We start from the raw sequence: 13,137 nt of genomic DNA, 5'->3' as shown, positions 1-13,137 counted from the left end.
TTAGTGTGTGTGTGTGTGTGTGTGTGTGTGTGTGTGTGAGTGTGTGTCTGTGTGTTTGTGTGTGTGTGTGTGTGTGTGTGTGTGTGTGTGTGTGTGTGTGTGTGTGTGTGTGTGTGTGTGTGAGTGTATATGTGTGTAACTGTCCGAGGGTCAGTAACATGTGTGTTGGTGTGTATTTGTGTATGTTTGTATGTGTGTGTGTGTGTGTGTGTGTGTGTGTGTGTGTGTGTGTGTGTGTGTGTAATGGCTACATATGACTTAATCAACAATTAATTAACATACAAACCATAAGTGCATCCCCAGAGGCATCTAATTCTGAACAGGCGTCAAAGGGAGAGAAAGAGAGGCAAACAGAATGGGAGGGAGGGGTAAGAGAGATGGAGAGATGGAGAGAGAGAGATTCAAAGGCAGTAAAAAGTAAAAGTGGGCTTTCATTTTGTCGATAGATTGCAACTTTAAGTAATCTCTTGGGCATATTTACTTGCAGCATTTCACGGTCAGTTAGTTCACAGGCAATGAACATAAGGCGAGTATATGACAAGGAAGCCTTTCAAACAATAGCAATTTTTCACATCTATATTTCCCTGCATTATAAAAATACTCATCCAGTGCCTGTTCAATTCCCAATTCCCTCGAAGGCACTAATGTTTTGTCACTCGGTGTAATGTTTCTTTGTTTGTCGGTTTGTCTGTGCTTGTCTGTTTTTACACTCGTCAAAAATGACTCATGTGAATACAATTCTCCAAACCAGAAATACTACAGAAGAACAAAATGAAGAAATGAACAGGTGGTACTCAGTAGGCCGTGAAGGTGCCATCTTTGGGTCAAGTTGTAACGCCTACAGTGAAAATGGCTGACGTGATTGTTTGTTTGCATTTTGTTTGCATAGGGAGACAAGCCAACGACTGCCAACAGTAGTCTGCTGAATGTAGTCCTTACAGTAATGTTTTTCCTTAACAAAAATCATAAAACATACTCACCCCCTCGCCAGCCAACTCAGCCAGGGATGGTATAACAGCATAACATTCAAAAACGACAGTCAAAATCAAATAACATCAGACAACAATGTTGTTATTGTGTGTCATCACATATTTTCATGTCTTCAGCCACAAGCAAAAATACACAACCCCACCCAAACCCACACCCAAGTCAAATCAGAGAGAAGGGATCTTCTTCTGGTTCACATATTCCACCCTCTTAATCCCTCTGCGGCTTAACTCATTCCCCGTCTCCACCCGTGACCGCTTTCTTCTGCATATTTATACACGGAGACAAGTGGTGCAAAGCCACCGCTAATACCATTTTGATACAGCCTGAATGCTAAGCTAATGCCTCTCCTCCACGCTCTGTGATGTGTGTCTGCACTCTCTCCCCTTCTTATCTGTGCTCTTTTCTTCGTCGTTCCTCAAAAGAGTGCCCTGTGGCCACCACCGGTAGCACACGCCGATATTGTGTTGAGTCCCCCCCCCCCCCCCCCACTGTGACTGAATCCAAACGCTACGTCGAGGACACTGCCATGACAGAGAGACAGAGCACAGCAAACAAAATGCCTGCCAGCTATTTACAGTCAGACACTCTGACACTTCCCCAGACTGGTTGTCCCAGATCAAATGAGCTTTTGCTCTCGGAACAGGCTCCATTGAATCCTGGAGATATGGTGGGGTTGGGAAAGTTGGATATTCACCTTGAATTGATGTGGGAGAGACTATTGTGCCATCCTCTTTGTCAAGAACTGATGAAGACTGAGTGGCAGTGCTGGATAAGATGATCAAAGCACAATGGCCTGATACGCCCCTCGATCCACCCAGGTAGATTATTAAAGTGACAATGATGGTACTACAGATATGGCAAATCAATTAAATAACCGAATCGAATTGAAATGTGATACATGTCTTCTTTAAGCTCAAATTGTTTATCTTCTTGATCCCTGTGTGTGTGTGTGTGTGTGTGTGTGTGTGTGTGTGTGTGTGTGTGTGTGTGTGTGTGTGTGTGACTCTCTCTCCCTCTTTGAATTCCATCTCATTTCTTTCTGAGGCTGACATTTCCAAACACGTGTGTGCATATGTGTCAGAGCTGTGCTGCCATTGTCCTTCTGACCTGGGAGGTTATGTGCACACTGCGCTCACCGCTCTTATCTACTGCGCATTAATCAAAGCAGAGCAAAGATAACTTTCCCTTTCTCTTTTTTTTCCTTTACCTGCAGTGATCTATGCATGTGGTCATAGTAACACTGTTGACATTTCCCCTGTCGTGGCTTTACATATTGCTCCAAGTCCTCTCTCTCTCTCTCTCTCTCTCTCTCTCTCTCTCTCTCTCTCTCTCTCTCTCTCTCTCTCTCGAACAGATCCCCATTGTTGGTGATGAAATGTTGGTATAGCCAATCATGTTCTTTGACCCCTGAAGAAAGGTAAATAATGTAGTTCTGTGCAGGAGCCACCGGCTTTGGAAAGAAACCATTCAGATAAGATCCCATATGTGTTATAGATTGTGAATCAAGGAATATTTGATTATCAAAGTGCAACAAAAAAAAAAGACTGCTTATATTCAGCATGTATATTTAAAAATGAAAGATGCTTCAGTGGGATTTGTTCTGTCCTTGACTATCATTAAATTAGCACAAGAAATTCAGGAGTTGATTTTATAATGCTTGGATACAGTGAGTATATGTTATTTACTTCCATGGGAATGAACATTTTATCATATTATCTTACATTCTCAAGACACGCATGCCTTGGTTCAACTCCCAAATCCCAAAATAGTTAAGGAAAGAACTCTTACCTCCAACAACTAGAATAATGTTCCCTGGCTGAGCTTCCTCCATTTGGTTAGAAAATGCATTTCATTAAATTCCAATATCACCCAGATCCCTTGTGATCATAGATGTACCTTCAGTTTTCAATTAGTTTTTTTTTACAATTCTCTTTGCTTGTAAATTGATCTAAATTCACAATTTTACCTTCAAATCTATGCCAGGGTGCGGTGTGACTTGAAAACCCTCCAACGTGGTTGTTTGTTAATGTCAGCTGACTCCATTACAGATAACAGGAGCATGAAAATTGAAAGTCACTGATAGGAATAATGAGAAAGACGGACACAGGGAATTTAAATATACAGGCCACTTTCGCAGCTCCCGCTGGAAAGAGAAAGTGTCTTGTGGCACAGCAAAAATGGCTACCGTGGAATTTTAATGACACTGCTGTTAAATTCCCTTCTCGTGTTTGACAGTGCGTGAGATCTCAGCAGAGAGGGAAGACCGCTGAAGTACCTGGAATTTTCTCTGAAATGACCTTCAGATTGTCTACTGGCTTCCTAGAAAAAGAAAAGATTCAAAATATCTTGGAAGAAAAACAAACAAGTCAAATCTATTTGCTGATTTGAACAATCTATGAAATTAATTAAATATAATCAAAAATTGCTTATTTATGACTAGTACACTTTACTTTATGATTATGGTCAAGTGTTGCTGCTTTGCACCAAGCACGTGCAAAGATCTGCTAAACTATCTTAGCTATCTTAGCATTGGTCGTTCATAATGGCCCTAACTCGGCCCTAATCGGTCGCATTTGTGTCATTACCAATTCTATTAAAGTAGACTTATTCCTGTAATCCTGATTGACACTCCTATACATATTGAATATATCGAAAATAAATGATCATATTACTTCTATACATGATATCATATCAGTGCAAAAAGATGGTTGAACAAAAGCCCCTACTCCTTTATGGGTGATGCTTGGTATGATAATGAGTTAAAGTGCAATATACCTGCTCTTTGCTAGAAAATATATTATTGGGTAAAATTGTCGGGATTTGGCAAGATATTCAACAAACATTCTGTCGGAACGAACCGCTGACCCAAATCCTCTGATGACCGGACATTAGGATTCCAGGAACCAAGTTACATTAATTCTATTCAGATAACCAGTGAAAAAGTCAAGAAAATCAGTTTGGATGGCAACTCTTGATGAATGGTCTCGAATAATGACACATCACTTGGCCGCCTTTCAGTCGGACACAAAAAAAACCCCTCTATTACCTCTATGATCATGCAGTAAAAAGGTCAGAAGGGTGCCATCTTAGGTGTGACTTTGCAGATTAAAGCGCCACTCAAACTGGAAAGCCTTTTTGGCCGGCTCTGTTCACACGAGAGGCATTGCATCGCTCCGTTCAGCCTCGTGGTCGTTGCTTGCTCATGTGCTGTGAGTGGTGGCCTGTGAACAAACATCGAGTTAAAAGGCTTGACGCACACAATCCTGTACGTCTTAATGACTTAAGGAGCGTAACAAACCCCCAACAAACAAATTACACATTTACAGCTACATGGGGAGCCGCGTGTTGTGTTGTGTTCACCCTTGATCAGGCGCCTTGTCGATTGGACAGCCATGTGTGTTTGTGTGTGTGTGTGTGTGTTTGTGTGTTTCTAGTGGTGAGGACATGGATTTCTCTCCTTCAGTTGGAGATCCTAGGGAGTTTAAGGATGCGAGAGGGTGCCAAATGTCCTCAGCCTTAGCGGTGACCACTTAAAACCAATTCTATCTGTCTGTCTCTTTCTGCCTTTCTGCCTGTCGCTCCTTTACAAAAGGGTATCTCTCACTCTTGGGGGGCAGTCAGGAGGAATGTCATTCATCACATGGGACAAGCAGTGAAGCACGTTTTGATGAGGGTGTGGAAGTCAAAACACCAGCACAGCATTGTCTCAGTCTCTCTTATGGATATTACCTCAATGTTATACGCCATGAAGTAAGGTTGTTTTTTTTGCTAAGTAAAAACCCATGATGAAAATCCAGCAAAGAAAAATGGCGAAAGATCTATCAAAATTTGATTGCCCAAGTGGTATATATTATATATATTATATATTTGTACCAATTTATAATAAGCCTGTTATACTTATCATTTTAATACATTTGATTTATTTATTCAATATATTAATGTACAAGTTACAGAATGTTGCCTCCTGATGTTGATAGGGGGGTAGAGAAAGTCATTCTGGGTAATGTAGGAAAATAGCCTGTGGCAGAATGCGGGTTCGCCTGACGCGACGGCCAGTGACCAATTGCAAGTCACAATAAAGTACAATATTACACATATCAAAAAATAGGTTTTGTACATCACCTATAGACGTTTTATTACAATGTCAAAGTGTTGTACTTTAAACAACGATGGAGCACAGGGGAGATTCCTCAGAAGTTAAATACAAGAAATCTATACTCAATAATATTGCAACCACCTCGAAAGCTGGTTTCACTCACACTAAACAAGGAGGAACACAGACTGGAATGACATGCATGCATGGGAACAGTCATCCACAGGGTCCATAGAAAACACGAATCCCTCCTTTGTCTCTCTATGTATTCTTGGGCACACTTGGTGTGCCCAAACAAAGAACCAAACCGGGCCAGATTGATTTCCCTCGCTACCATGAAAACTCCCAAAAACACATGCACACATGCCAAATACTCACACACACGTTCCCATTCACACACACACACGCACGCATGCACGCACGCACACACACACACACACACACACACACACACACACACACACACACACACACACACACACACACACACACACACACACACACACACACACACACACACAGATTCATTCATTAAACCAGCACATCACTGACATTGACCTATACACACACACAGACACACACTCTTTCAACTACAACATCACTGACAGACACACGTATACACACACACACACACACACACACACACACACACACGCACACACACACACACACAAGAATAAACACAATAGCTTTGACTCTAGCCTGAACTGACAAAGGATTTTCAAGAAAACCCCAGAAAATAGCTTTCTGCTTGTTGCTTAGTGCTAGTGGTATCTGGAGATCTGTGCTCTTGAAAGACCTGTCTGTTCCTGTCAAAACACACACACACACACACACACACACATAGAGACACACACGCACACACACACACACGCACATACGCATGCACACAAGACAATACAAAACCATTCCTGCAGAAACAGATGCGGACAAACCACACATCCTTGCATTGTCACACCCACAAAACGCACGCAACCACACACACAAGAGAAACACCAGACATGAGCATCCTGGCAATCCAATGAATGGCTGGGATGTGAAAAGAGGATGGAGGGTGTGTGTCTGTGGGGGGGAATGTGTGTGTGTGTGTGTGTGTGTGTGTGTGTGTGTGTGTGTGTGTGTGTGTGTGTGTGTGTGTGTACGTGTGTCATGATGGCAGAGTTTGCCACTTTTAAATCTTCATTCAACTATGTTGGTCTCTGTGTGTACCTAACATGTATGTAAACTAACTAACTTCTGGCACAATTGGCATGCAACAGAACTGTGTGTGTGTGTGTGTGTGTGTGTGTGTGTGTGTGTGTGTGTGTGTGTGTGTGTATGAGGTCCTAGCCAGCGTGTGCTGACCAGCTGTGATGGAGTGATTGGCTTGTTGTCTTTGAATGACAGTGGCTCCACAGAGCCCTGAGCTCCTCTGACTCCAGGCCAGCAGTGCCACCACCACCAGTCCCTCCATCTCCATCCTGACTGCTGCCAACAACCTCTGCTTTATTTTCTGTCTGACCTCTGGCAAGGCTGGCTCTTTTGGAATTCAGTCATCCCCCCCACCCCCCCACCCCGCTCTCAATAGAGAAACAGTATCCAAGGCGAAGTAGCACGTCATCAAGGTTACAGATTGGAGGACGGAGCACTAGTTTTGTAACATGTTGAAAAATCGACAAAATTAGTTAAGTTAATTACCATCTCAATGTCATTGATTCTACATCTATATCTCTCTCTATATATATACAGTATATATATATATATATATATGTAGTTACAGTAGTATTGTAAGACTTGATCTATACTTGGGTGTGCATAAGTCTGTATCTCTCCTGTACCTTTTCTATCAAAAAGAGCCAGCACACAGTAAATAAGTTCTTCACTTTTGGCAACTTGTGTCCCAGCATAAATTGGCTCCAGACGTTTTCATTAACCAAAGACTTCAACATAGCTAAGCTCTTAAGTTGCTAAACATTTCTCACTCGCACACGGACAGACACGCACACGTACAATTACCCACTCGGCGGTCGGTTAATGTGCCGGCTTGTGCGGGGAGAAGGAAATTTAACGCCCCAGCGCTCCGACCACTTTTCGAGCCGCTCGGCAATCCACCGTTCTACTCCTCCTCGTCAACATCATCATCATCATCATCATCCTCTCTAGCCTCCCCCCCCCCCTTCCCTCCTCCAAGCCCCCACACACACATATACACACACACACACACACACACACACACACACACACACACACACACACACACACACACACACACACACACACACACACACACACACACACACACACCTCCTCCTCCAATCCCTCGAACGGTGCACGGTGACACTTCCCTGTGAAAAGAAAAAAAAAATTGTGAGCGGCTGTGTTCAGTGAGCTGAGCCGAGATAAGTGCGGGAGAAAGGCGCTCTATGGACACAATGGAGCAGGAAGGAACAGAGGAAGAAGAATTAACTTGTTTTTTTTTGTTGAAAGAATACAGTTGGCTGGTGGCGACAAGAGCAGGGTGGGAAAGGGGCGGGTGTGGGGGGGAGAGTGCTCTTCTCAAGGGAAGTGGGGGGGGTCCACGTTTCCTTCTCGCCCTCCCTCTCTGTGTCCTTTGTACTTTGACGCGAACAGGTAGAGGACGTTGTTGGACAGACAAAGAAAGGAGAGGAAATGTTCTGCCGTGTGTGCGTGTGTCAGTATGTGCGTGCGTGCGAGCGTCTTTGATTAGCCAATGAATTTGTTTCTGCCGGCACTTGATACTAGCAAGTGAGTTTACCCCTCCTAACCCTCCCACCCTGCCCTTCATTCTTGCACAATAATATGCAATAGGAAGCAATGGGGGGGGGGGGGGGGGGGTCATTTTTGTATAGAAAAATGTCAAATGTTCCTTGTTTGCCTAGAAATCTACACATGGACGTCATCTATGCTACTTGCATGTCAAAGGTAATAGAGCGGCCAGTTTGGATCCAGACCGTCGAGGGACAGTGAACTGGGAATAGAAGTGGCTATTGAAACGAGACCGCTGCATTCAACCTGTTGATAAACCTCTTGCTCACCTGTTGCAAACATAAGAAAAAACGACAACCATGTTTGCGAACAGTATGTCCCTTTCCAATAAATCATTGCCACGTGGTCCATGAACAAGACAATTAACCCACTACCTATTAAAGCGGGAATTACTACCTGGTAGAAATCAGTAGTGTGACAGTAACTAAGTGTGACCAATACACATTGGACTTGTGTGTGTTTGTGTGTGTGTGTTTGTCTTCTCTAGGGAGCCCTTGCAAAGACACTGCAGAGTGTAAAGGTGTGCAGTGGGCACATTCAATAAATGTATTGAGTAAATATTTTGAAAAATCGGACACCAAGGCATGGAATAAAACAGTGTGTACTGTGCCTCTCATTCCTGTCACTTCTCACTCTCTCTTTCTCTCTCACTCTCTTTTTCTCTCTCTCTCTCTCTCTCTCTCTCTCTCTCTCTCTCTCTCTCTCTCTCTCCCCGCTGCTCTGTTGGAGCTGGCCCTTATCTGGGCCAACATACGGCTGTCCACTGCTTTCCTCTTGGTTACCTACTTACCTGGTCGCACGCTAATGGATTTCCTCAATCGTCTGTGGCAACAGGCTCTTTTTTGTGTGTGTGTGTGTGTGTGTGTGTGTGTGTGTGTGTGTGTTTGTTTCACTATGTTATCTACCTTATAGGCTGTTGGGAAGTTTAAATAAGGCATGTTTTAGCAGGGGGCAGTTTCAAGTGTCGAGCCGTTGGTTGATTGCATCCTTCGGGAGAGGAGAGGATGAGAGCGAGGAGAGGAGAGGACTTAGACACCTTGTTTTTTTCAGCCAATGCAGGGTCTCTTTGTCTCACCCTATTTCGTGTCTGGTGTACTAAATGTCCTTCTCGATGAATGTGCATTGTCTGTCAAGGTGATTTGAACAGAAACGATGATCATCCTGCATAACACAAGGCACGATTCAGTCGTGTTCAGGCAAGCTTCAGTCTACGTATGTCGTCGAGCTTGACATGCAGGAACGTGGAATTTGCCACCAATACCGCAAGAGGGGGGAGATGTGAGTTAACTGATGACAGAGCCATCTCTCTTATATCAGCGTCCCTCAATCTTTGGAGACACAAAAACCGTTCCGGCAGTCAGTCATGGCATAACCTAATATATGAGCATGAAATCCCTCGCAGGTACAAGTGTGGCTTCCGCAATCCCGGCCTCCCCTGCAGTTAACTTGTTTTATAGCAGATGTATTAAAAATGTAGTCCCCTGATTACTTTCCAGGTGTATTGCGCGCGTGTGCGTCCGTGTGGGTGTCCGTGTGCGGTGTGTGAGCGTGTGTACAGCTGCAAGGCCGGATGTAGCGAGTGGAACATGTACTCCCGCTCGCTAAGCTTGTTTTACTGCAGGCTTGTACGTTGTGCGGTGTTTAATGTGCATTGTGTGTGTATCTGTGTGTGTGCGTGTGTGTGTGTGTGTGTGTGTGTGTGTGTGTCCACCAGGCCTTCTTGGGGAACTCCAACTCGGAGAGCTCGGTGCGCCACGAGCTGCAGCAGGGCATCGTGGCGCGCTTCCTGCGGCTGGTCCCGCTGGACTGGAGCGAGGAGGGCCGCATCGGCCTGCGCATGGAGCTCTACGGCTGCTCCTACTGTGAGTCATGACCACGCGCACATGCATATGCATGCGAGCACGTGCACACACACACACACATGGGCTTGCACACACACACACACACACACACACAAACACATGCATTTGCATGCGAGCATTTGCACACACACAGGCTTACACACACACACACACACACACACAGGTGTGCACACATGCACACCTGTGTCCGCACAAACACACACTCACGCACCCATATATGATTTAAAAGCCAGGTCATCATGCGCCCCATGCCGTATTGAATTCAGAATAAAACTAGTTACATCGCTCCTTTTTTTTATTCTGGGCACTGAAGTAGCAGAGCCGAAGGTGACATTCCACCCATCGCCTCCTATAGTTGTTAGCGCTCCATATCGGCTCTAGCTGAAATATATGGCTGGCTGTTAAATGATGGCTCCCTCGGGATGTAAAAGAGTGTAATGAGGGTTGACCGCGGCTAATCAAGTCGCAATAGGTAGCACTTCAGCCTTATTTCATTCAGATGCACACATGTGCACACTAGGGATGCACCGATTGTGAAATTCTGGGCCGATACCAATGTTTAAAATGACAATTTGGCCGATAGCCGATGCCGATACCAATGTTTTTTGTTGTTGTTGTTGTTGTTATTTATTCCACCTTTACATGCACGTTCTTGCCTTTGACCTCAATTCATTGAAAATGACAACTTTTCATCTGATTGCTCCGGACTCGCCATTTCTACTGCTTCATCAAATCTGTTTGGTGTTTGTGTGTGCGTGTGTGCGTGTGCATGTGGCATGCGTATCCTGGCTTGTGTGTAAAAACACTGGCTCAGATTGGCTACCATGAACATGCCTTAGCCAATCATAATCGCTTATCTCGTTGTTAAGCCGGTCTCCTCACTAGCAGTTTGTGTGTGGAGCCAGGGGTGCATTCGGATTACGCAGTTCATTCAATCAATTCATAATAACGCACCGCATTTAACAGTCAGTAACGGTAACGGCGTTGTAACAACGGAAACAGTAATTAGTTAGATTACCCGTTACTGAAAAAATAACGGCGTTATTATAAACACTGATCAAATCTCATCAACCATTTGAAAAGCAGACATGGAGAAGTGTACAACAATTACCTGAAAGCCGATAAAAAACGGAGAAATTAATGGGACACCAAGAAAGCACAAACCACCACCAGTAAGACTCAGTCGATAACCACAGCATTTGCGAAAATGGGCGAAAAGGTTTAGAGTGAAATGTCACTGGAACATGTCTTACAAACTGCATATCGCTGATCTTTCTCAGAGACAGTGAAATACTCCCACACGACTGACGTTTTCTTTCACTTTTATTTGTAAACAAACCACACGTGTGCGCGGCACCCGCCCACTTACATCATGCCAGAGGCGTGTCCAGCCAGCGGCTGTTATGGGTGGTATTATTATATGGGTGGTATTATTACTTGTTGCATCTGTTACCACCTGTTGCATCTTCTCCGAAACTGCAAGTCAGACCGCAAATAATCAACACAACATTTAGCCAGAGCAAAATTGATATGACACAACAGATAAACATCGGCCACTGCCATCGGTGAATGTCATCTTATTTCCCGATAGGCCGATGGCAGTCAACGCGAATATCGGCCGTTACCGATGTTCGTCCGATAAATCGGTGCATCCCTAGTGCACACACACACACACACACACACACACACACACACACACACAAACACACAAAGTGGCTCCGGGGTTAGCGCTGAAAAGTGGTTTACACAGTACTAACGGCTGTATCGACGCCTGCTAGCTCATTTGAAACTCTACTAGCTAGTGTAGATAGAGAAACAATAGAGACAAGCTCATCATATAGAGTCGTAAGTAGAGTAAGTAGTAAGTCGTAAGTAGTCGTAAGACCCTATGATGAGCTTGCTTGCTTGCTCATTTGAACTCTACTATCTAGCTTATACAGATACGTTGGTATTCTATAGATCTGAGCGAGCAAATGCTTGCTGGCTCAGTTTAACATCTATCATCACAACACAAATATTGATTAATAACATTGATCTGATGCTGTTTGTGTAGATACATAGCAAGATACATAGCAAGGTCGCCCTGATATGCAACCCACATACACCCACACGACTTGTCATCGAGTGAATGACATCACCTAGGAAACAGAGTCTCATGCCACATGTTAGTGTGCATCCTATTAAAGGCTGTCAAATTGATTTTGATAACAATTTTCAATTAAGACGCTGCATAAATTACCGTTGCGAGTGACAAGCGTACTCGTCTGATTCCGGGGGTCCTATTAATGTGTGTGTGTGTGTGTGTGTGTGTGTGTCGTTTATTGTTTTGTGTATATGTGTTGTTTATATGGTATCTTTGTGCCTTTCTCTGAGCATGTCCCGTGGCATTCGTTCACTCATGTTTTTCACACACACACACACACACACACACACACACACACACACACACACACACACACCTCATGTTTTTACAATCACGACCGTAGTATATTGAATTCCAGTCAGTGTTTAGCTTTGCTTGTCGTCTTCTCTTTCATTTCCTTTCTGTGTGTGAAGCAAAAAAACGTTTTTTTTGCTTCGTCGTTATGTAAATTGTGGCAAAGACAACTTAACACATATATGATATGTGGACGTGGTCCTGTGGCCACAACTGTGGGTCTATTTAATGAGATGCGGCAATACATTAACAAACATTGTTTGTTACCAGTATTGTATACATTATCGCTATCGACTTGTGTCCCCCCCGTTTATATACATCGGCACGGACTGTATTATGTGTCATGTATTTAGTTTGCGTGTGTTTAAACAGATTGGGTGCGCACACACACACACGCCAAGCATCACCCACATTCATTCATTCTTTTAAACACTCACTCGCGGTAAAACTATGTTTTCTCATGATCAAATACTCATCAATCCTAAAAGTTATGGGCTTGTACACAATGTCTGTGTCAAGAAAATATGTGTTTGCTGTACTCTGTTAGCAGATGCATTGATTTAAAAGTACAACTTACCGCTGTATCAGCTGTTTGTTTCCCAAATAATTTAACCAACCATTTACCCTAAAACAAGATTTTGTTTAGGATGGCTGGGATATACTTTGTTTGAGTTTATTATTGTTATTATTATTATTTTAAGGCATGGCATAGCCTACTATACAGTGTTCATTCATGCAGCACCTATGTAATTTTCTTTTTCCACAATCCACATGCTATTTCTATGCAGTTTCACATGAACAATCTTTGACATAATATTTCCATTAGGCTAATCGTTTGCATGTTTGTGCTGTATATAGTGTAAGCTTATGTTGCAGTTCCAACCTGCCATGGCACTCAAAATAGCAACACCAACTGCGCAATCCGCTAGTGCATTTATACCAGGTATTTTTGAGTCAGTGGCGCAATTGCAGTGGCGCAATTTTTAGAT

The 13,137-nt window shown here is 43.7% G+C and overlaps 1 protein-coding gene across 1 annotated transcript in view; it reads left to right on the top strand.

Annotated features, from left to right (window-relative positions):
- cntnap2a (contactin associated protein 2a) overlaps positions 1–13,137 on the top strand; it is a gene marked incomplete at its 5' end in the record, with an annotated part of 370,887 nt that overhangs the window by 181,525 nt on the left and 176,225 nt on the right. Inside the window, one exon of the mRNA XM_084474889.1 lies at positions 9,564–9,711. Coding sequence (XP_084331015.1) covers positions 9,564–9,711 — 148 coding nt within the window. The remainder of the gene's footprint in view (positions 1–9,563; positions 9,712–13,137) is intronic.

The sequence above is a fragment of the Micromesistius poutassou genome (assembly GCF_964030765.1).
Source record: "Micromesistius poutassou genome assembly, chromosome: 11".
NCBI lineage: Eukaryota > Metazoa > Chordata > Actinopteri > Gadiformes > Gadidae > Micromesistius > Micromesistius poutassou.
The sequence above is the reverse complement of the archived record's forward strand: the minus strand, read 5'-3'. Positions and strand labels throughout refer to the sequence as shown.